At 40.8% G+C, this 25,983-nt stretch overlaps 1 protein-coding gene across 1 annotated transcript in view; it reads right to left on the bottom strand.

Annotated features, from left to right (window-relative positions):
* The window catches only part of ACVR2B (activin A receptor type 2B), a 276,193-nt gene that overhangs the window by 12,523 nt on the left and 237,687 nt on the right, over positions 1-25,983 (bottom strand). The window contains exons 8-9 of the mRNA XM_089673123.1: positions 7,844-7,958; positions 3,917-4,055 (exon numbers count right to left, since the gene is read on the bottom strand). Coding sequence (XP_089529249.1) covers positions 3,917-4,055; positions 7,844-7,958 — 254 coding nt within the window. The remainder of the gene's footprint in view (positions 1-3,916; positions 4,056-7,843; positions 7,959-25,983) is intronic.

Raw genomic sequence — 25,983 nt, 5'->3', positions numbered from 1 at the left:
CCTTATCACTTCCCCAAAATAGTACAATGTTACTTCTTCCATTCCCAGACCTTGTTACATGAAATAATGTTTCTCAAAAGAGGAGGGAGGAGCGGGCGGTTCCTCATTGGGAACTTTTCCATTGCAGCTTCTCAGAAGACCCAAAGCTATTAACTATTGCAAAGCAGAGGTTCAGAGACAGAAGAGGACAGGCCATCTTATCCCTGCAATGAAGATTTCTACAGGCTCCAGCTGCCTGCACCATGGGACATCCTTTCTAGTCAGCTAGCTCACTAAAGCTATAAAGAACGTTTGACGTTTTTTTTTTCGTTTGTTTTTTTTAATTGGCAAAACTTCAGCTTTAATAACATAATATTAAAACACTGTGAATGCCATTCTGTAAACATTCATATCTGTTTTTCATTATCCTTTTATCACTGCAGATATGGAAGTAGGCTTAAAACACATGCATTATTGACAATTGAAAAGAATGTACAAGTGGCAGAAGCAGTATTACACCGAGGGATTAGCAGAAGAGTCAAGAACCTTATCTCTAAGGAGGAACCACTCTGAATAGAGTCTTCTTGACTTAAAGCTGAACTCCAGCCAGGAAAAAACTTTATTGTTTATCTCTTTGTCTGCTTCAAGGCAATCTTATCCTTTTTATTTTTAAACCCCTTAATGCCTGAAGGTAAAACAATCATCGCAAAGCAGAAGTTCAGAGACAGAAGAGGACAGGCCATCTTATCCCTGCAATGAAGATTTCTAAAGGATCCAGCTGCCTTTACCATGGGACATCCTTTATTACAGGTTGCCTAGCACACTAAAACTATAAAGAACTTTTGAAGGTTTTTTTGTTTTTTAATTAGCAAAACGTCAGCTTTAATAACATAGTATTAAAACACTGTGAATGCCATTATGTAAACATTCATATCTGTTTTTCATTTTTCTTTTATCACTGCAGATAAAGAAGCAGGGTCAAAACACATGTATTATTGACTATTGAAAAGAATGTACAAGTGGCAGAAGCAGTATTACACAAAGAGATTAGCAGAAGAGTCAAGAACCTTATCTCTAAGGAGGAACCACTCTGAACAGAGTCTTCTTGACTTAAAGCTGAACTCCAGCCAGGAAAAAAAACTTTACTGTTTATCTCTTTGTCTGCTTCAAGGCAATCTTATCTTTTTTTAACCCCTTAATGCCTGAAGGTAAAACAAATCTTAAAAGATAAGCTCACATTTTAGATGACAATAATAAATGAAAATTTTTTTTCAGGTACAAAAATGTGCATTTATTATTTTTGTCTATAGGAGCCTGGAAAGCATTGCACCAGTGATCAGTAGACTGCTGTGGTGTCATGTAGGTCTCCTGCAGACCTGTCAGAATATCTGCTTGCTGTACAGGACGTACGAGCAAGCACATATTCTGATAGGAAGCTTCAATGAATTACCACGGCACTCCACAGGGCTGTGGTAGTTCACTGAAACTACAAGCCAACACCCGCTAACAGGAGACGTTTCCCCGTACTATCTGTCAGCAGGGGGGGGAGCGGCAGCGGGTGGCGGCTGCTATGGCTATGGGAGCATGTTACATGCTCCACCGTAAAAACTGGTGGAACATGTAACATGTTCCAAAAGGTGAACTTGTCCTTTAATGTCTGAATGCAGTTTTGCAATATTCTTTAAACTTTAAGCTGCGATTGCTGTAAACCATTACCAAAAAAATCCATAAATTCTCCATACTTGTTTATATTTGCTGTTTTTACCTGTAGTAGGGCAAAGAAACAACAGTGCATTTTTTTCCATCCTACCTTAACACGCTGACACTAAATAGTCTTTTGTTTTTTTTTTATCCTACATACACACACACTAAAAACACAACATTTTTGCTTTTTTTTTTTTACTGACCATACCTACATACTTTTCTCACTTTGGACCCATCTCTAACTTTTGACCATGACCCACATCAAGCCCCGATCCCGCTATTTTATTATTTGTTATTGTTTACATACTTCTCTGACTAGGTGAAAAAGATACAATTTCCCTATTCGGAGGAGAAAGAGCACAGGGGGGCAGGGGTTTTACAAAGCTAATGACATGCTTTCAGTGTGATCACATGATCGACAGCCAGTCCTCCCAGCTCCCAAATGTCAGGCTCCATGCCCATGGGTAGAAAACGCCAGTGCCCATATATGCTCTGAAAAGTGAGATGGTGCATCTGGCAGTGCCCATGTCCCACCACGATGACATATATGCTGTCTAATTGTTTGGCAAGCAGTCACTGAAATCGTCTACAAGAAGTAGTGCACGAGTGATAACATTAAAGTGTGGGGGGGCATAAGACTGGTTGGATGAATGGAAACTGGGATTTGGTGGCTTTGATTAACTTGCATTACAGGATAAGTTTACTTTTTTAGGAAAAAATAATAAATGTCCATTTTTTTTGCAGTTTTGGAAAGCCTTGCAGAACTCTGTGTACCTGTGTGCTCATACCTAGCAGCTACAAGCAGCTACACTGTGACAGGTAAAATCAATGAACTATCACTGGGCTCAACACCGCTGTGGTAGTTCATTGAGAACAAGCTGACATCCGCAAAAGGAACTTGTAATTCATTCATTCCCTGAACTCTGTGAATAAATGACATGACTGTGTGGGCGGAGCCCTGGACAGCTGTGCTGTTTTCAAAAAGTGACAGCTAGCACAGGGAACTTCTCCCAGTACTGCTGTCACAGGGAGAGAGGACTGCAGAGGCAACGGCTGCAGCAGTGGGAACAAGTTACATGTTCCACCATAAAAATGGGTGGAACATCTAACATGTTCCCAAAGGTGAACTTATCCTTTAATAACTGGAACAAACGCAGTAGAAGATCACAAGATCAAGGTTTAAGGTAGGTATATGGGGGTCTTAGAATTGCTAAGTAGATGAATCCAGGCTGTCATTAAGGGCCCATAAATCAAAGGATATCCGCCTCCCTCTGACAGTCATAAGTTACTGCTTTTTGAATGCATCTGGGGCTGGGGAAAGGGGAAGAGGTGGAGATGAAGGCTTAGTCCTCATGCACACTGGACATTTTTACAGCGGCTGTTTTTGGCTTTTGACATTTTTTTCTACAGCCAGTAAACTCCCCAGCATGTTATCCTATGTGTTCATGCACACACAGGCTGTAATCAGCGTTTTTTGGCTGGAAAAAAACCCAGGACTAGTGGGTTTTTAGAGGAGTTATTTTAGCTGTAAAAATGCTCTAACGTTGCAAAACGCAGTAAACCGTGGTAAATCGTGGTAAACCAGCATTTTTGGATGTTTTTTATCAGTAAAGAATAAAAAAACGTGAAGAAAAAACACAGCACAACGCTAATGCAAAAATGCTGAAAAACTCACGTTTTTAATGTGACTTCACACAGCTAACGTTACCAGCGTTATTAAAACGCCCAGTTTGCATGGAGCTTTAAAGTTTGACTTTTGATAAAATCTCACGGCTTGTTTTCTTTTGGTGAATCTTAACTGGATACACAGTTGTTGCTATAGCTGACTATAAGGCTCAGTGACAACGCTACAATTCGCTTGGAATTTATGCAAAATACACCTATTACTGACTGAAATACATTTTCTCTTAACAACAAAAATACAAGAGAAAAAGATTCTGTAGGCGCTACAAAATCACTAGTGTGACAGGGACCTAACAACACAGATCATTAGACTACAGAGAGTGCCTATGAAAAAAGCTGAAGGAGCAATGGATGAAGCTGCTGCTATGTTTGCATGTTTTGGGAGTGGAGGGGTTCATTTTATGAGATATCCTTATAGCCTAATACATTTAAAAAATCTGAACAAAGTAACAAAAATTCTAGTTATAAACATTAAGTCATACACAATGTATGCCACAATATCTTGTAAGCAAATCATCTTAAGATATCTCTAGGGGAGCTAAAGACTTACCATCAGCAGCTGTACATCTAGATACAATCTCCCACAGGACGAGCCCCATGGCATACATGTCTATCCTGAGAAAGGCATCTCGCTGGAAGTTAATTGCTCCTTCTAGCACCTCTGGAGCCATATACCTCCTGGTTCCAACCTAGATAAATACAACAAAATTTGCCATCTTATTGTATAGGAAATCTAAAATCATATTATATATCTCATGGATGTCAAACTGGCGGCCCTCCATCTGTTGCCAAACTACAAGTCCCATGAGGCACTGCAAGGTTGACAGTTACAAGCATGACTCCCAAAGGCAGAGGCATGATGGGTCTGGTAGTTTTGCAACAGCTGGAGGGCTGCCACTTTGACACCCCTGAGTCTAGTGAAAGTCAGATATCAAGTACATAAAAAGACAAAACCCTTTTTTTTCCATTTTGGTTTTTTTGCCCTCTGTATATCATTGGAGAGATTTGCCTTTACCTACTGTATTTCTGTACTGTAGACACAACAGAAAGTAAGGGAAAAGCTCACTAGTGTAGGAAATATTCCATCTATTTTAGCAGTAACCAGGACAAACAGATGGGAACATATCTCCTTGATGGGAACACAGACAACAACTACACCCTGTTCCAAATTATTATGCAAATTCTATTTAAGTGTCACAAAGATTAAATATTTTGTTTTTCAGTTTAACTCATGGATGGCATTGTGTGTCAGGGCTCTTTTGATCACTGAAAACAATCTCGGACACCTGTGATAATTAGATTGGCCGGTGAGCCCAATTTAAGGAAAAACTACAAAAAGGAGGGTGTTCCACATTATTAAGCAGAGCACCATTTTCAAGCAATATGGGGAAGAAAAAGGATCTCTCTGCTGCCGAAAAGAGTGAAATAGTTCAATGCCTTGGACGAGGTATGAAAACATTGGATATTTCACGAAAACGTAAGCGTGATCATCGCACTATTAAGAGATTTGTGGCTGATTCAGAGCACAGACGGGTTCGTGCAGATAAATGCACATTGAGGAATATTTCTGCCAGATCCATGCATCGGATCAAGAGAGCAGCTGCTAAAATACCATTACATACAAGCAAACAGATATTTGAAGCTGCTGGTACCTCTGGAGTCCCACGGACATCAAGGTGTAGAGTCCTCCAGAGTCTTGCAACTGTGCATAAACCTTCTATTCGGCCACCACTAACCAATGCTCACAAGCAGAAACGGCTGCATTGGGCAGAAAAATACATGAAGACTAATTTTCAAACAGTCCTGTTCACTGATGAGTGCCGTGCAACCCTGGATGGTTCAGATGGATGGAGTAGTGGATGGTTGGTGGACGGCCACCCTGTTCCAAGAAGGCTGCAACGTCAGCAAGGTAGTGGTGGAGTCATGTTTTGGGCTGGAATCATGGGAACAGAGCTGCTCAGCCCCTTTAGGGTCCCCGAAGGTGTAAAGATGTGGAGTTTATGACTGACCACTTTCTTCCCTGGTACAGAAGGAAGAACTATGCTTTCTGTAATAAAATCATCTTCATGCATGACAATGCACCATCTCATGCTGCAAAGAATACCTCTGCATCAATGGCTGCTATGGGGATAAAACAAGAGAAAGGCATGATGTGGCCTCCATCCTCCCCTGACCTCAATCCTATTGAGAACCTTTAGAGCATCATCAAGCAAAAGATCTATGAGGGTGGGAGGCAGTTTACATCCAAACAGCAGCTCTGGGAAGCTATTCTGACATCTTGCAAACAAATTCAAGCAGAAACTGTCCAAAAACTCACAAGTTCAATAGATGCAAGACTTGTGAAGCTGCTATCAAATAAATGGCCTCTGTTAAAATGTAACGTGACCTGTTAAAATGTTTAAAAAGTTAAAATGTTGTTAAAAGTTTGATTGAAATAGCTTTTGATTTCAGTAAATATGCTGCAAACAAATGACAATTTTCAGTTCTTTACAACCTATAAAGTGTTTTGAAACTTACTGTGCGTAATAATTTGGAACATTGCATTGTAAGTTTTTTATGTTTAACAAAAATACTGTTATCATTAGGAGGTTTGTTCAATAAAATTTGAATTGTACTCTTAATAGTTGATAACATGAGAATTATGCTGACTGTTATTTCCATCAAATATTTAGGTAAATGAGAAAAATATCATTTGCATAATAATTTGGAACAGGGTGTAATTACTAAAATAAGTTCAAAATTGTCTCTGTATAATTGAAGATCAGAGGTTATATATTCACCAACTTCTTCCTGTGAATCCAATCTTCCTATGCAGTGACATTTATAATAAATAACCATATGTGTATTTATTCACCAGTGTTCTTTTTTCTACACTTATCCTTCATATACTTGGTGTATATTATGCGGTGGTAGCATGCCTTTTGACACACTGACTTATGAAAGGCAGTGCTCCCTGTCACTGTGCGTGCAGCCTTGTACTTCCGTCTATTGGAGTGTTGCAAAATTAGTCTCAAAACTTTTTGATACTATCTCGCACCTCATATAATGTAAGTGGCTTTCTATCTGAGAGAGATTTTTAGAAAACAGTATTGCGCTATATTGGTATTTTGTGTAAAACCATGTGGATCTTCATGTGAGACTATCATTGAAGTATCAGACACAAGGAGACACAGCACTCAAGTGAATCTGAGAATAACTGATTGGATATACACCAAGTATATGAAGGTTAAGGGCAGATAAAGAACACAACACTGGTGAATAAATACACATATGGTTATTTATTATAAATATCACAGTATAGGAAGATTGGATTCACAGGAAGAAGTTGATGGATATCTGACGTCTGATCTTCGATTATACAGAGACAATATTGAGCTTATCATTTTGAGAGTGCTGGTTCCCAGAGCCATGTATTACTGTCTTTTTTATCTTCATGGATTGAATGATAGAGAAGTCTGCTGTTTGTACATTGGAGTGCCGCTACTTCCTTTCTTCATGTTTACTGACTGCAGTTGTGGATCGAGCAGGCACACAGATACATCCAGCAGCATGGGATCTCTGGCAGGTGAGCCTTGAGCGTTGTGTACCCTGTATGCCGTTTCCATGTGCATGTTTGTGTTTGTCTATGGATCTCCTTTTACAGCAGAATATGTTATGGTTAGCACATCTAAAGCCAAAACCTTTTTTTAAAGCAGAGTTCCACTCAAAAGCAGAAGTCTGATTTGCCTCCTCTCCCCTCCACTGCCATATCTGGCACCTTTTGGGGGGAAGCGGATACTTGACTATGATACCTGTTTGTCACGGCAAAGTGAGATGAAAGTTCGGCCCCTTCCTTCCTCCCGCAGTCTCCTGGGAACCTTCACAGGTCCCATAAGACTGCTGGACCAATGAGAATGCACAACGCGATTTGCCATTGCACAGTGGGCACCTGGCTGTGAACTGCAAGCTGTCCCACAGTTGTGATGCCAGCGCCGGAGTAAGAAGAGGCAGAGAAGGGACAGCGCGGGTGAGCACATTGCTGGACCCTGGGACAGTTTTTGTAGCTGCTGACTTTTAATAAACACAAAAACGTCTGGAACTCCACTTTAAGGTTTGGCTAGAGTAAGGAATAACTAAAAACCCCTTTCAATCTTTGTGCCATTGGGAAACATTTCCTTCCTGTTTGAGATACACCAGGAAGTTAGAGGAGATCTCTCCAGTGAGGAACATCCTATAAAGTTATGGGTCTGGGTTCCCCAGAAAAAAATGTCCTCTTTGAAAGATTTCCCTTCGTTTCTGTTCCCATAACACCAGCATTTTATATTTTTTTACTTTCAGTCCCAGTGACACTGGTCACAAGGACGGATTGAGTGTACATCTCCCAAGCGAGAACACATACAGCAAATGATACCGACAGTGGTTCCAACCCTCCACAACTCTATCTAAAACAGAAAAAAATAGTTTTAGAAACACTTTAAGATATTAGAATAATACTTGCCTGTCCATGAGTATCACCAGGAGGTTTTCCAGGTTCAAACCGTACAGCTAAGCCAAAATCTGCCAAAATTGCTGTCAGGTCATTTTTCAACAATACGTTCTTACTTTTGAAATCTCTGTAGGAAGAAAAGAAAATGTATAAATGAAAGGTAGACAGAATCAGCTATGAAACAGAACAGGCTATAAAAAAAAACAGCAAAAATATTTACTAGTGAGCAGTACTTCAGGAAATCTAAAAAAAAAAAAAAAAAAAAAAAATAATAGAGAAGGAAAGCCAAGTGTAAGCTGTATCAAAGACCTACTCCTTTGTGCCATCTAAGGCATAGCATGTCTCTTCTGCAATACAGAGCTTCTTATTTGCAGTCTTGGTTTAGTTCTGCTTTAAAGGATAACTATTTGCAGTCCAGGTTTAGTTCTGCTTTAAAGGATAACTATTCTTTTAAATCAATTTAGGATCGATATTATAATTATTAAGTGCCATCAACTTGAGTCCGAGTCCTAGTGAGTTGATGAATAAGAGCTCTAAAAAAAGTCTGCTTTGTCCTAGTCTCCGACGTCATCCCAACTGTAGTCAATGTGTCTCCCTCTTCGCCTGGTTCCTTCGATCTTCTCAAACATTATTTCCTTCTCCAGGATCTCTCCCTTCTGACAGTGTGACCAAAATAGGACAGACGCAACTTCATCATTTGAGCTTCTAATGACATTGCCGGTTTGATCCCTTCCAAAATCGATTAGTTCTATGGGCTGTCCACGGAACACATAAAATCCTTCTCCAGCACCAAACCTCAAATGAATCGTCTTCTTTCTACCCTGGTTCCATACTGTCCAGCTCTCACATCCATAATAGACAATATACAAAGTAATAATGTATGCGTTATTTGCCATTATGATTGTTACAGCAATTACTACTAATATATCCGGAACCAGACAACAGTAAATGCAACCCCTTACTGCTTTCATCTACATTCTTTCTGAATGTACATAAAGCAGTCTTTATACTGGCATGTGGCATCTTTCAAAGTACAGGGAAAGAAGAGACAGAAAAAGTTATATTTGCAATTATATAAAAGAACATATCTGGCTTAACAGGACAGCTATCCCTTGCCCCTAGAGTCTACACATCAGCCCTATCATATATGTAAACCGAAAATTGCAGCTGCTCAGTTGTTGGACAAAATCTGAATTAGCAAGGGGGCTTACTACTGTCTGTTTGTTAGAAATCTCTGCACATAATGAGTTAGAAGCAATTATTTTCTTCCGACACCGCAGCAGCACGAGATACATTCATCAGATCATTCGACTGTAAAGGAAAAGAGGAATTTTCTGTTATGAGCTGTTAAAGTACACCTGCCATGAGAGAAATATGAGGTCTGCCATTGTCAAATGTCTTATACACGAAGGTTCTTTGTGCTTGCCCCTTGTTCATCCTCTTATTTTACTGCAAGTCTAAAACAATGGTCTTCTTGCAGTTTTGAATGACATGAAACTCCCACAATCCCCGATAGCCCAAGGCCATGCAACCTAGGCTGCCTATACTTTAGGTCACACAACAATCTAATTTGGTAAAGCTCTTGTAAAGCTCACACAGTGTGTCTGATTGATTCATGTGAATGATAGGTTTTGTAAGGGAAGACCTTAATAAATAAATAAGACGTGCTGTTTGATAGCCTCTCAGGCCAGAGATTTCACTTATTAAGAATCAAGCAGCAACAAATTAAAATTTGTCTCTGGAAATAGATACAACTCTTCCCATGACAATCCCCTTTAGAATGCAAGTGACAAATCTTCTTTCCTCTGATTAGGTGGACCGTTAAGGCTATTGAATATCAAAGGAGAAGTTTTGTCACAAGTACCATGTGGACAGAGGTCTAAGGACTAGTATAAAATAATATGGCTTCTCTGCTTAAATGATCTCTTTGCCAGCTCCAAAGGGTATGCTAGTCAATACTCCTGCATCCCATAGCTATTGTCCAAAATAAAATCTTTTTTCACTCAAAATGGAGGTGAGGGCCCAAATACGGGTGTAACATGGTGCTAAAGCTGGACACCCTGGACAGCCTCTAAAGACCTGCAAAAATGGTGAAGGGCACTAAAATCATAATATGATCAGGCCTCTCATATCTGGAACCTCATACCTTATCAAGTAGAAATGTTAACTATGGCAAGTAATTAGCACCACATCAACCCATAGCTAAATTCAAAGCAACACATCATGTTTGGACAGAAGACCTTTATCAAGCCTTAGCTTAATGAAGAACTTTTGTCTAAAATGTGCTGCAATGTTTTGGTTTTAGGTATGTGTCAAAAAAGTGATACTTGCCAAAACCTAGCAATGGCAGACTTGTTCTTTAATGATGACAGTATGGGGATAGTGCCAGAGCAACTGCATACCTCCTAACTTTTTACGATAGGAACGAGGGACACCTATTAGCAAAAGTATGTAGGCATAGAACACACCCCTGCCACACCCCCTTAAAGGAGAATTATCAATAAAAATTAGTTAAACCCATAAGTGCTTTTTTTTTTTTAACCACTACTATTACTTTATACTGTTTTTTTAAATTTACCAATGCAGAAATTTAGAAACTGGATGAATGGTTTAGCACTGTGAAACCCTTTTTGAAAGATAAATAGTGCATTTTATATACCTGTATAGACCAGACCAAAATGAGGGACAAACGAGGAAGAACGAGGGAGAGAGGGACTTTGTTCCAAATCAGGGACAGTCCTTCGAAATCAGGGACAGTTGGGAGCTATGCAACTGTAAGTGGTGTTGAGCTGTGAACCAATGGGCGAGCAGTATTGTTTGCTTTGCTTTTTTATTTTTTGTTTTATTATCTATACTATATGGCGTAAGAACAGTTAGTTCAATATTTATGATATACCATCTGTAAATAAAGGATAAGTATTATTGGTCATTATTATTATGGCTGTAACTCTAAAATCCAGGAACGAAACAATATTCATTCAAGGGAAATGTGCCACTAATTAAAGAAGGTGAAAAAAAACAAAACAAAAAATGTAAATAATCAAATCAACAAAATGGGCAAAGACGTACAGTTAATTTTATAGTAAAATAAACTTAATTCAGAAGATTCAGAGGTTGTAAGGTTGTAATGCTGGTTCATTCATTCTATTTTAAACACACAACAGTCCACATTATTTCGGGTGTGTGTTGAATAAAACATGGCTGAATTTTTTTTTTGATTTGCATATGTCAAGTCCTTTCAGCTGTGTCCACATCTATTAACATATCTGCTAAGGTTTTACTGTATGCTTTTCCCCTTTATAAATATGAATAGTTTGACAAACAAGAAATGTAATTATTGAAATTTCACGATTCATTTCACTTAGTGCCAAGCACCAGTGATTTCCCGGAGTTAAAAAGTGAATCATTTTAATTGGCCCATTGGCTCGCATTTATAGTAGAATCCACTGCCTTTAAAGTTCCACATCGTCAAACATTTCATTGCTATTGCATGGACTGTAAAGCTGTAATTTTGTGCTTTTACCCTTTACATTTATTTATTTTATTCATATAGTGCTGGCAATTACTACAGTTGTTTGCAAAAAACACTGAACTATTCACGAGATTCCTTGTCCATAAAGGAGCTTACAATCCCTACCACAGACATACACATGGGCACACAAAGGCTGGTTCAATCTGGATTAATCTGGATAGAACACTAGCCTACCTGTATGTTCTCATTTTTTTTTTTTTTTAACTGTGGAAAGAAAACCAGTGGATTCAACAGAAACCCACACAAATACATGAGAAACATACATACTGAGTAATGTAATGTAAGATTTAACCCAGGACTCCAACAATATAAGGACTGAATATTAGCCACTCAACCAACCTTGATTTAGGGTCCTCCTCAAGTCACCCATGGTGTTTTAGAACTTTAATCCATACACAGGGGACACTATCTGATTTCAAGGGATTGGGAAAAATGATTGATTCTAAAATGAGGTATATTCAATAAACTGCTGATTTTAACATAATTGCAATGCCTCCTGCAGACAAAAAGCTGTTCACAAAATTACCTTTCTTGTTTTTATACTATTAATATAAAAGTGGAAGTCTAATAGACATGCCCTCTACTGATCGGCAGGGGTCTGTCAGCTTGAAAACCCCACACATCAGTTGTGTTAACACTGTTCCCCAGTAAGCTCTGATTGCAGAACTGCCTGGGTTAATTACCCCTAGAGTGGCATAGCCATGTTTCAGAAGGCCAGTGATTTCAACTGTAAGTGGAGACATGCAGACATAACCTTGCTGTGAAAAACTACTGAAAAAAGGGGTTTCTGAGACGACATTAAAGAAAGCCAAGCAGCACTGTCTGATAGTATTCCTGTAGATGACTGGTGGGGTACTGGGCAGCAGTGGGGGTCATAGAAGGTAAAGCTGCTGGAACTGTAGGCTCTCATTCATTCAAGCGTAGGAGAAATTGATCTAGGAAGCACAAATAAGTAAACAAACAGTGTACGTTATACATCTTAAATATACCTCAAACCTTGGAACATAATTATGAGGGTCACTTGGGATGAAAAAGACATGCAGAGTGCTTTGCATGTGAAGACTGAAGTTCCAGAACTTCTGAATGGTTACAAGTTAGAATGATGGTGTATACTTATGGAACTGTGGACTGAGTACTGTTTTATTCATGTCAGCTGTCATTTCCCCTGCGCTGCACCACCTGTGCAGAATCGCAACAGCAAGTAGAGGGGTGCTGCGGGCCATGGGACTACAAGATGTGTGTCAAAATCCAGGACAGATCCACAGAATCAGGGACAGTTGGAAAGTATGCTAAATGAATTCCATGTATTTCTATTTGTTTATAAATGTCCTATAAATGCACATACACTATACTGCCAAAAGTATTGGGACACCTGCCTTTGCATGCACATGAACTGTAATGGCATACCAGTCTTAGTCTGTAGGGTTCAATATTGAGTTGGCCACCCCTTTGCAGCTATACCAGCTTCAACTCTTCTGGGAAGGCTGTCCACAAATTTCAGGAGTGTGTTTATGGGTTTATGGCGGGTGTCGGCAACCCGCGGCTCCGGAGCCGCATGCGGCTCTTTTTCACCTTTCCTGCGGCTCCGGAGCACACTGCCCACCAGGTGACAGGCAATAGGGTCGGCAAGCCGCGGCTCTTTTAATGCAGATCTTCTGTGTGCCGGGCGCCCGCTGGCAAACATTGGCTGTCAGGATGTAGGCGGGGCAGCCCGGATGTAGGCGGGGCAGCGTGACGAACTCCTCTCCTCTCACAGTCCGCCCTGAAGACCAGAACGGCGCGGGAACCCAGCGAGAGGAACGCGCGGAGCAAAGGTAAGTGAATTCACACAATATGGGGAATAAATTACTATGGGGGATGAATTACTATAGGGGGGATGAATTAGTATAGGGGGGATGAATTACTATGGGGGATGAATTACTACGGGGGATGAATTACTATATGGGGGATGAATTACTATGGGGGATGAATTACTATATGGGGGATGAATTACTATATGGGGGATGAATTACTATGAGGGATGAATTACTATGGGGGATGAATTACTATATGGGGGATGAATTGCTATGGGGGATGAATTACTATAGGGGGGATGAATTACTATGGGGGATGAATTACTATAGGGGGGATGAATTACTATAGGGGGGATGAATTACTATATGAGGGATGAATTACTATATGGGGGATGAATTACTATAGGGGGGATGAATTACTATAGGGGGGATGAATTACTATAGGGGGGATGAATTACTATATGGGGGATGAATTACTATAGGGGGGATGAATTACTATAGGGGGGATGAATTACTATATGGTGGATGAATTACTACGGGGGATGAATTACTATATGGGGGATGAATTACTATAGGGGGGATGAATTACTATAGGGGGGATGAATTACTATGGGGGATGAATTACTACGGGGGATGAATTACTATATGGGGGATGAATTACTATGGGGGATGAATTACTATGGGGGATGAATTACTATATGGGGGATGAATTACTATGGGGGATGAATTACTATGAGGGATGAATTACTATGGGGGATGAATTGCTATGGGGGATGAATTACTATATGGGGGATGAATTACTATAGGGGGGATGAATTACTATGGGGGATGAATTACTATAGGGGGGATGAATTACTATATGGGGGATGAATTACTATGGGGGATGAATTACTATATGAGGGATGAATTACTACGGGGGATGAATTACTATATGGGGGATGAATTACTATAGGGGGGATGAATTACTATAGGGGGGATGAATTACTATGGGGGATGAATTACTATATGGGGGATGAATTACTATAGGGGGGATGAATTACTATATGGGGGATGAATTACTATATGGGGGATGAATTACTATGGGGGATGAATTACTATGGGGGATGAATTACTATATGGGGGATGAATTACTATATGGGGGATGTATTTTCAGTTTTAAAAATGTTTCTCTCAAAATAAATTTCAATCGTGGTTTTGGCGAGATTTGGCTCAGTCGAAAAAAAAGGTTGCCCACCACTGACCTAAGGCTATGATTGTGATTATGACGATACACTGTGGCCCTGATTAACCCTTTGCTTACTGGGCCCTTAAACCCCCTTCATGACCAGAGCGTTTTTTGCAATATATGCAGTGTCGAATTTGTTTTAAATGTTGCAATGGTTTTGCGGCTCCCAGTCTTTTTTTCCCCTCTCGGAAACGGGTCCAAGTGGCTCTTTATGTCTTAAAGGTTGCAGACCCCTGGTTTATGGGAATGTTTGACCATTCTTCCAGAAGTGCATTTGTGAGGTCAGGCACTGATGTCGGACGAGAAGGCCTGGCTGAGTCTCTGCTCTAATTCATCCTAAAGGTGTTCTATCAGGGTGAGGTCGGGACTCTGTGCAGGCCAGCCAAGTTCCTCCACCCCAAATTCGCTTAAGAGTTCCCTTCACTGGAACTATGGGACTAAGCCCAACCCCTGAAAAAACAACCCAAGTTCCTCCACCCCAAATTCGCTCATCCAGGTCCTTATGGACCATGCTTTGTGCACTGATGCAAAGTCATATTGGAACAGGAAGGGGCCATCCCCAAACTGTTCCATAAAGTTCAGAGCATGAAATTGTCCAAAATGTCTTGGTACGCTGACGCCTTAAGAGTTCCCTTCACTGGAACTATGGGGCTAAGCCCAACCCCTGAAAATCAACCCCACACCATAATTTCCCTTCCACAAACCTTTACAATTGGCACAATGCAATCAGGGAAGTACCGTTCTCCTGGCAGCTGCCAAACCCAGACATGTCCATCGGGTTGCCAGAGAAGCATGATTTGTCACTCCAGAGAACACATCTCCACTGCTCTAGAGTCCAGTGGTGGCATGCTTTACACCACTGCACCCGAAGCTTTGTGGTGATATAAGGCTTGGATACAGCTTGGCCATGGAAACCCATTCTTTTAAGCTCTCTGTGCACTGTGGTGCTAATCTGAAGGCCACATGAAGTTTGGAGGTCTTTAGCCATTGACTCTGGAGACAGCTGGTGACTTCTGCACACTGTGCACTTCAGCATGTGCTTACCTCGCTCTGTCATTTTATGTGGCCAACCACTTCGTGGCTGAGTTGCTGTTGTTCCCAGTTGATTCCACTTTGTTATAATACCACTAACAGTTGACCATGGAATATTTAGTAGCAAGGAAATTTCACGGATGGATCAGGTGGCAACCTATCATGGTAACACGCTTGAATTCACTGAGCTTCTAAGAGCAACCCATTCTTTCAAAAATGTTTGTAGAAGCAGTCTGTATGCCTAGGTGCTTGATTGTTTACACCTGTGGCCATGGAGGTGATTGGAACACCTGAATGCATTGATTTGGAGGGTGTCCCAATACATTTGGCAATATAGTGTAATTGCATTCATTGTGAAGGAGGCCTAAAGCACAAGTGTCAATCACAAAGCCCTCGGGCAGAATCCGGCCCACCAGGCCATTCATGTGGCCTCTCCTGCAGCTACTGTACCCCCCTTGTATCTGTGCCTCCTCCCCTTCTTCCCATCTCAGCAGTCTACAGCAGAGAGAAGGACAGAACTCCTACAGATCCTGCACCTCTCAGCCACAGCACCCCCTCATGTCCGCCTCCCCTGGTCTCATCATTCAGCAGACTCCGGCAGCTGACTCCAGACTCCTCTAGACCCTGCACTTTCTGCTTGCCAGCTATGCCCCCAGCTTCTTTCTGGGAGCAGCGCACGGTAAGGGCGGAGTACAGTGATGTAAGGGAAGGTGGAGGACTCTTGACATCTGATGTAAGGGGGAGGGGTGCTCTGGAAATCTGGTCTTACAGTTACAACCAGCCCTTTAAGGGCAACCAGTATGCTGATGCAGCCTATAATGAAATTCAGTTTGCCACCCCTGGCCTAAAAGGGTACAATTATTTTCTATTGGGCAATAATATGGTAAACTGGCTTGAATACAAACACAATTTTAAGTGAAAATACAAAGTTCCTCCCCTGTGGCACATCACTATTGTTCTGTAACTATTATGGGCATAGAAAGCTCATGCAGGGGGCTATCCTGGATATTTGGCTGCAGGACTCTCACAAAGATTTACAGGTGTATAAACTCACCGTTAGCTGCCTGAATTTCTAATATTTAATGCCTACCTCAAAAGTAACAAATGGTTAACTATAAAAGATACAATTTAAAGGGAATCTATAATGAATGGTTTTTTTTATTGTCTCTGAAGAAAATGAATTCATCATATAATGTCTATAATTTTGTTTCGGTGTCTTCATAACTGTTCATTGCACACTGTACATTGCCTGGAGGCAGCGATTACTAATACTAAGAAACTCGTTAAAGGCAATCAGCCTGAATCAAGCAGTACTTTTAGAATACACACACAGCTGCCTTTTTTATTGCCACGTGCCGGTGATTGTTAAAACTAGATTACAATTTCAACATGCACAACCAAAATGCAAACTGCTTTCACTATTGACTCCTCTCAAATCACCTTGACTTGACCTAAAGAGTGACTAAGGCAACAATTTACGTGGAATCCTACGGATCCTAGGCCCCAGCTGTACACAAGGCTTCAACTTCTCTTCAAGTTGAAACACAAAAAAAAAAAAAAAAAACCACCACCAGAATATTAGCCATAAGCCGTAATTCAGCTACTGAATTCCAGAACCCAAGTGGGCAGTACAGGCTCTGAAATATAACATCTTAAAAATGGTGTGGGGCTCAGAACAAGGAGGGGTAGGGGCTATTTCCACTTGGTCATGTTAAAGGATAAGTTTACCTTTTCGGTTAGAATTTTACTTTCCATAATAAACAGAAGCGTTTTACAATGCCATTTCTGGCCCAGTCATTCCAATGTGCTTTTTTTCTCACTTACCTCATCCACAGGACGTTTAATTTATGTCAGTTTTTGTGAAATTTTGAACGGACTTTCACATAATGCATAATTTCCTGTAGATCTTAGCATTCACTTCTTGTAGGCCACTTCCCAACAACCTTCACATTCTTGTTGCATCACAGAAGAGGGCGTGGTAGGGTGTGTTCATCACTCTGAACCACACCTCCCTCATTACAATACTACCTTCCTCCCATCAACTATGTAGTACAAGCACCTGTCTGATTTGATACAGATTGAAAAGATTATTCAGGTGTGTCCTCCTAGTCCATAGTTCTGGTAAATCTAAAGGAGATTGTACAGTCAGATTGCATAGTGTATGGTCATCTTTATACAAGTACATAGGAGGGAGTGGATGGAGACACTCAGTCGTCAGGCCCCGTTTACGTCTCCATGTAGTGCATTTGTTTTGGGTGTTTTGGAGCATTTTCACTCGTCACGCATAGGGCAGCCCATTCAGTTGAATGGTCTGCCATACCTGCACCAATCGCCCCAAAAAAACTCCAGAACTTTTTTTTGGAGCAGAGCATGGTGCGTTACTGATGTTTTCAGTGTTTGCCACACTAAAGGTGCTTGTAACAACACAAACATGCGGCCTGAGCCTGTCTGAAGGGACACAGGGGTAACCAAACAAATGCATGTGTGGAGAGATCCTGGGGATGCTGTGAAAAAATAGTTGGTGGGTGAAGGGTGTGCACCAATGAGCTCAGTGCAGGATGTGTGTGCTAATGAGATCCATTGGTAATCTGCTTCCGGGGTCCTTCTGGCTCCTCTGTCTACATTCCAGGAATTGAAAAAGCTTTCTAATGCAGGCCATTGTCAAGGTCCTACCTTTCTTCAGAGCTTGTGCATCTCCATGAGCTGGCCTCCATCTTGGTTTTCTGCAAAGCATGGTGGGAACCTTTATGCCTTCAGGCTTCTGCGGCTCCTCCTCAGAAGGGTGTGGTTGAGCACATTTAAACCTGCTGTCTGCAAGTGTGCTCTGCACTTGTGTCCTGTATGTTGCCCTGTTGCAAGCTCTTGTGTTGTTCCCATTGCTCTCCTGGTAACCGACTCGGCTTGGACAAGACTACTCTCTGCGTTAACCCTTTATCTGACCTCCCGTTGTTGAACCCGGCCCGTGACCTGAGTATTCTTTGCCTACCGTCTAGTACTGTCTGCTCCGTTGTTATTGACCCGGCTTGTCTGACTACTCTACTCGTGATCCCATCTAGCTCCCACCAGCTGTACGCCATTGGCGGCAGTCGTTATCGCAGCTGGGGTCACTCGGGGGCCGCGACCTGGTCTCAGGCTGCGTCAAGTCCATCCCCACCATCAGGGGCCCTGGTGAAGGGTAGCCTGGGGCTTAGACTCCGCGCCCTGAGGGACTCTGGTCTGTGGGTAGTGGCTGTCGTCAGTCGCAGCGTGACCGTACCATAGGCCTGCCTGCCCATTCCAGCGTTCCTGCCCTGACAGCCATACATGGGTCGAATACCAAACAAATTTTCTTTACAAAATTGGAAATTTCATGCATTTTGTAATCCAATGATTGCAATGAGAGGAAATGATGCTGCGCTACTCATAATCCATAAATCACATACAGGTGAAACTCAAAAAAATTAGAATATCGTGCAAAAGTTCATTTATTTCAATAATGCAACTTAAAAGGTGAAACTAATATATGAGATAGACTCATTGCTTGCAAAGCAAGATAGTTCAAGCTGTGATTTGTCATAATTGTGATGATTATGGCTTACAGCTCATGAAAACCCCAAATCCACAATCTCAGAACATTAGAATATTGTGAAAAAGTGCAATATTCTAGGCTCAAAGTGTCCCACTCTAATCAGCTAATTAAGCCATAACACCTGCAAAGGGTTCCTGAGCCTTTAAATGGTCTCTCAGTCTGGTTCAGTAGGAATCACAATCATGGGAAAGACTGCTGACCTGACAGTTGTGCAGAAAACCATCATTGACACCCTCCATAAGGAGGGAAAGCCTCAAAAGGTAATTGCAAAAGAAGTTGAATGTTCCCAAAGTGCTGTATCAAAGCACATTAATAGAAAGTTATGTGGAAGGGAAAAGTGTGGAAGAAAAAGGTGCACAAGCAGCAGGGATGACCGCAGCCTGTAGAGTATTTTCAGGAAAAGGCCATTCAAAAGTGTTGGGGACTTTCACAAGGAGTGGACTGAGGCTGGAGTCAGTGCATCAAGAGCCACCACACACAGACGGATCCTGGACATGGGCTTCAAAAGTATTCCTCTTGTCAAGCTGCTCCTGAACAACAAACAACGTCAGAAGCGTCTTACCTGGGCTAAAGAAAAACAGACCTGGTCTGTTGCTCAGTGGTCCAAAGTCCTCTTTTCTGATGAGAGCAACTTTTGCATCTCATTTGGAAACCAAGGACCCAGGGTATGGAGGAAGAATGGAGAGACACACACTGCTAGATGCTTGAAGTTCAGTGTGAAGTTTCCACAGTCTGTGTTGAGTTGGGGAGCCATGTCATCTGCTGGTGTTGGTCCACTGTGCTTCATTAAGTCCAGGGTCAACGCAGCCGCCTACCAGGAGATTTTGGAGCACTTCATGCTTCCTTCCGCAGACGAGCTTTATGGGGATGCTGACTTCATTTTCCAGCAGGACTTGGCACCTGCCCACACTGCCAAAAGCACTAAAACCTGGTTCAATGACCATGGGATTACTGTGCTTGATTGGCCAGCAAGCTCGCCTGACCTGAACCCCATAGAGAATCTATGGGGCATTGCCAAGAGAAAGATGAGAGACATGAGACCGAATAATGTAGATGAGCTTAAGGCCGTTATTGAAGCATCCTGGTCTTCCATAACACCTCAGCAGTGCCACAGGCTGATAGCTTCCCTGCCACGCCGCACTGAGGCAGTAATTGCTGCAAAAGGGGCCCAAACCAAGTACTGAGTACATATGCATGCTTATACTTTTCAGAGGTCCGATATTGTTCTATGTACAATCCTTGTTTTATTGATTGCATGTAATATTCTAATTTTCTGAGATTGTGGATTTGGGGTTTTCATGAGCTGTAAGCCATAATCATCACAATTATGACAAATCATGGCTTAATCCTTAGGAGGAGAAGAAGAGCATAGACGGTTATGGATGTCACACAATGGTGTCCGGCTGCAGGAGGACAGAAGGTTCTTTGATTTCTGCATGCTGAGTTACACTGCGGCTTTGCAACCACCAAACATGTCACTTTCACAAAGAGATATTGGCTTACACTCCAAACCATGTACGCACATCCCAGAGAGGGAGATCGTTGCAGGGAGAGGTACTCAGTGACAGAGGAATCATATTCACGAAGGATCCGATTGTGTGATCCCAAAAGTGTTTTGACCCCTGCGGGTCGAAGCAATGAGGTGAGATGCCAATCCTGCCACTTACTGATACTATTTTGTGGTTACCCACAGTCACCATACACGGGCACGAGTGTATATATTGGTTTTGGATTTTGTGGTGTAGTTAGCACCATTCTGGACTTTGTTTCACATACATTTATGTGTTGTTTTTTTGGTCATGCAGTTTGTAGCATGCTTTAATCTATAATAGACTACACAGACTTTTTCTTCCACTATTGCATATACAGTGGGGATCGAAAGTTTGGGCACCCCAGCTAAAAATTTGTATTAATGTGCATAAAGAAGCCAAGGAAAGATGGAAAAATCTCCAAATGGCATCAAATTACAGATTAGACAATCTTATAATATGTCAACAAAAGTTCGATTTTATTTCCATCATTTACACTTTCAAAATAACAGAAAACAAAAAAATGGCGTCTGCAAAAGTTTGGGCACCCTGCAGAATTTATAACATGCACTGCCCCCTTTGCAAAGCTGAGACCTGCCAGTGTCATGGATTGTTCTCAATCATCATCTGGGAAGACCAGGTTATGTCAATCTCAAAGGTTTTAAAATGCCCAGACTCATCTGACCTTGCCCCAACAATCAGCACCATGGGTTCTTCTAAGCAGTTGTCTAGAAAACTCAAACTGAAAATAGTTGATGCTCGCAAAGCTGGAGAAGGCTATAAGAAGATAGCAAAGCGTTTTCAGATGTCAATATCCTCTGTTCGGAATGTAATTAAGAAATGGCAGTCATCAGGAACAGTGGAAGTTAAAGCAAGATCTGGAAGACCAAGAAAAATATCAGACAGAACAGCTCGCAGGATTGTGAGAAAAACAATTCAAAACCCATGTTTGACTGAACGATCCCTCCAGAAAGATCTGGCAGACACTGGAGTTGTGGTACACTATTCCACTATAAAGAGATACTTGTACAAATATGGTCTTCATGGAAGAGTCATCAGAAGAAAACCTCTTCTACGTCATCATTGTTTGAACTTTGCAAATGAACATATAGACAAGCCTGATGCATTTTGGAAACAAGTTCTGTGGACCGATGAGGTTAAAATTTAACTTTTTGGCCGGAATGAGCAAAGGAACGTTTGGAGAAGAAGGGGCACAGAATTTAATGAAAAGAACCTCTGTCCAACTGTTAAGCATGTGGTTGGATCAATCAAGCTTTGGGGTTGTGTTGCAGCCAGTGGCACAGGGAACATCTCACGAGTAGAAGGAAAAATGGATTCAATAAAATTTCAGCAAATTGTGGATGGTAACTTGATGCCATCTGTGAAAAAGCTGAAGTTAAAGAGAGGATGGCTTCTACAAATGGATAATGATCCTAAACACACCTCGAAATCCACAGGGATTACATCAAGAGGCGTAAACTGAAGGTTTTGCCATGGCCTTCACAATCTCCTGACCTCAACATCATTGAAAATCTATGGATAGAGATTAAAAGAGCAGTGTGTGACAGACAGCCCAGAAATCTCAAAGAACTGGAAGACTTTTGTAAGGAAGAATGGGCAAAGATACCTCAAACAAGAATTGAAAGACTCTTGGCTGGCTACAAAAAGCGTTTACAAGCTGTGATACTTGCCAAAGGGGGCAGTACAAGATATTAACTCTGCAGGGTGCCCAAACTTTTGCAGACGCCATTTTTTTGTTTTTTGTTATTTTGAAAGTGTAAATGATGGAAATAAAATCTAACTTTTGTTGACATATTATAAGAATGTCTAATCTGTAATTTGATGCCTTTTGGAGATTTTTCCATCTTTCCTTGGCTTCCTTATGCACATTGATACAAATTTATATATATACTTTTTATTTTCTTTTTTTGATTTGTATTTGATATCTGTATATGGGTACACTATTTAGTGTTTGGATGTTATAACATTCATTTGCATTTTATATGCATTTTTGTTTTTGCAGAAAACATTCACTTGCATGTTCATGCGTTTGGTTTATCTTTGAGTCCAATTTCTTTGGACTTATCACCTTCAAGTCCCTAGCTGGACTATTATTCACCTTCACCATCTAATCCTGCTTAGGATTTATTCACTTTTGGTACTTACCTATTGTGTATATTGTTTCACATTTTGTTTATTGTCATTTTTGTAGTTGTGCATTTTTCACTTCTTATTCACCTTTGGATCCGGTCAGGATCAAATCACGGTTAGATATTTGTTAAGACCCCATGTGGACCTAATCACATATTTTTCTTTTTGCACATTGTGTCACTGCATATATTGTTTTTATTTCTATGTATATATGAGCCCAATATGTGATTTATGGATTATGAGTAGCGCAGCATCATTTCCTCTCATTGCATCTATTTGATCATTGATATATGATTGGATGTTAGCAGCTTCTCTTTGATTTTTTGTATTATATTATAAGTAGAAGCGCAGGAAGTTCACACCATTATTCCTGTAATCCAATGGTGCTACCATTAATTTCTAAATTAGACCAACCAAGCCTTCAGTTTTACATGTTGATACAGAAAAAAGTTTTCATGGACCAGAATTTTAATTCTTTTCAGGTCACAGCTCACGCTCATTTATTTTTTGATTATATTTCTCACACGATTTTGCTATAATTGATTAGAAATTCATTCATTTTTTAAAAAATAATTTCCAAATGCCTGATCACTCAAATTTGATGGTTGTACGACAACTGGCCGTTTCTGTGGCCTACTAATGGTGCGAAATGTGAAAACACATTCTGAGAGAAGATTTTCTAAAGAAAATTATTTCGGAATTTGACCCATGTATGGCTGGCTTAATAAATTTACCAAGAGCTAAGGTAAGGCCCTGCTCTCCAGATCAAAGAGAACTTGAACATTTTTTGCAGCTGAGGTACATTAATGGTATATTGGTGCATAGGGGAGCTGGATTTTATTAAAAAAAGAAAGAAAAAAAAAAGTGAACTTAGCCTTTAAAGCCTTGTGTGTAGCTTTTGCCTACTATCCAAGGGGCTCCAAATTAATTGATATGGTGATTAAAAAGTTACTTTGGAGCCTACACTTCTGCTTTCACTATATCTGGTCTCCCACAGTACATAGAACATGGAAATGCAATTATTTTAGTAAATATAAACTACTAAATACCTTTTCTCAGCAGTTAGAGCAGTATTGTGACTTTTATCAGTGTCCAGCTGAGCACTGGTTAAAGCTTGTAGGAGGAGTTTTCAGTCTCCCCTGATTGTCCTATGAGGCTGCACAACCCCTGACCCTCAGTCTGAACAGTGCTGATTGGCCCTGTGCTGAACGCATGCACCCTCCCCCCCAAAAAAAAAAATCTCTAGCAATACACACCAAACTGAGCATGTGCCTCCACAGCAGATGGACTGGGGACAGTAGACGTAGGGGAGGATCAGAGAAGACAGGCCTTTTTACACAATGTGGAGGATTAACCCCTTTAGGTTCCACAGTGAATATAACAAGCATGCTTTACTGCATATACAGACTGATTTTACGGTTTTGGTTTAGTAACACTTTAAGTACTGTATGGCCAGGTTGGTAGAGTAGGGAATTAGAAAAAAGCAATCAAATTTCAGCAGTGTCTTTTTTTTTCCCAATAAAACATCTAAGAACAACGTTTTAAATTTGGTATATAGCTAGCACTTTAGGAATCAGAGTCAATGTTAGACAAAATCAGTAAATGACTTGGCTGCAAAGGGTTACTGCACTTTGAATATAGCCCTTTGCGCCTTGTATTATGTATTGATTGTGTGATATTTCTTTTGTTCCCTATGAGCTTCAACTTTTGTTTAAATCCGACAAACTGCACAAATGAGGAGAAGAACATATAAACTATTCCAGATAGGAATACAAGGCCAGACTGATACAAGTCTTCTAGGTGACAAACCGGAAGCCATTCAGGTGCCTGTAATGCTCCCGCAGAAAGACATGAAATAGAAGAAGCGTCTCATTTGCCACATAACTCTTTGGTAGTGAGCATATTTGTCAGAGCAAATCCGTTTCACCCAGCTTGAGACTGGCTCCATCTGCACTGGCAAAGCCATTACTGAGGGGCCATCAGCACATTTATATTTTGGATAATGGGTAGGCTGCGGTGTGAAACGGCAACTCTCCCTGCTGTGAGCTGTCCACACTGTCTCCTTAGAAGACTCCAGGCTTGTGTAAATGAGAAACACATTTCTTTCACTTACATGGTCCAAGAATGCATCTTCCAGATCCTGACTAATAAATAACAGGCTAATAGAAGTATTTTGTCATTAGCCTAGGCTGCACGTGGTCATTAAATTAATGTCCCTGGTTTGAAATAAAATGGACATTGAGTATCAATCAAGTAACCAGGAGACCACACAAAGTATCTGGAATTAAGACCAATAACAAGCCTGAAATGGGTCTCCAGGACAGCAGAGATTCCTCACTGCAGATAAGAGTCTCAGCTGAAGAGGATAGGCAAGGTATTTTATCTCATGAATGTTTTCTCCTAAAAATATTTAATTCACAAATATTGCTAAGGTATGGAGTCTTTATTCTTTCACGTGAAGTCAACAAATATACTGTAACTGCTGACGGCCTTATTTTCCCATGTATCATTTTATATTTCAAAGCATTATTTTATCATTACCACAAATTACTCCTAACTACATACATATCACTAAAAACGCACATTGTTTGCCATCTTGAATTTAGCAGTATTTTAGGGAGTGATAATCTCTGCTTAATGTTCTTTGTGAACCGACTTAAGGGTACACTCAAGTAAAAAAAAATAAACTTCAAATCATTAAAATGTTTGCAATAAATTTAGCAGATCTGTGTGGTGTAGCCTTTAATTTAAAAAATATACATTAAATGATTCAAAAGAGCAAATACTGCATGTCAATAGAAATGTACATAATAATTTTAGGAAGAAAGCAATAAAATATTGCAAATGTCTGGTCTGTTAACATATTAGCACATTTACACTGGACAATGACATGCAGGGAACTGACATCATGCACAAAAATCAATAATAATAATAAAAAAGTAAAGTAGAAGTAAGAAGAAAAAAAACTATATTCCTTCAAATGAAGCCTAAATGTACTGGAACGTCTCCCTTGTCCTGATGTTCCCCCAAGATTTAGCAAAAATCTTCTTCTGAGGTTCCCCCCCCCCCTTTTTGGCACTGTAGTCTACTGGTGCAGCAGGTGCACTGGAACTTAAAGCCTAAATTTACTGGACATTTCCCTTGTCCTGATGTACCCCCAAGATTTAGCAAAACAATTGTTCTGATGAGGTTCCCCCCCCCTTTTTGGCGCTGTAATCTTCTGCTGCAGCGGGTGTTAGAACAAAGAGCTGCGACAGGCTCCCATGAAGAGTGCCCAAATATACTCGTCCTTTCTGTGCACCTCCACCACTCTCGTAGGCCA

The sequence above is a fragment of the Staurois parvus genome, unplaced genomic scaffold (genome assembly GCF_062004578.1).
Source record: "Staurois parvus isolate SC_StPar_1 unplaced genomic scaffold, SC_StPar_1.0 ptg000136l, whole genome shotgun sequence".
Taxonomy (NCBI): domain Eukaryota; kingdom Metazoa; phylum Chordata; class Amphibia; order Anura; family Ranidae; genus Staurois; species Staurois parvus.
This window is presented reverse-complemented; position numbering and strand designations above follow the sequence as displayed.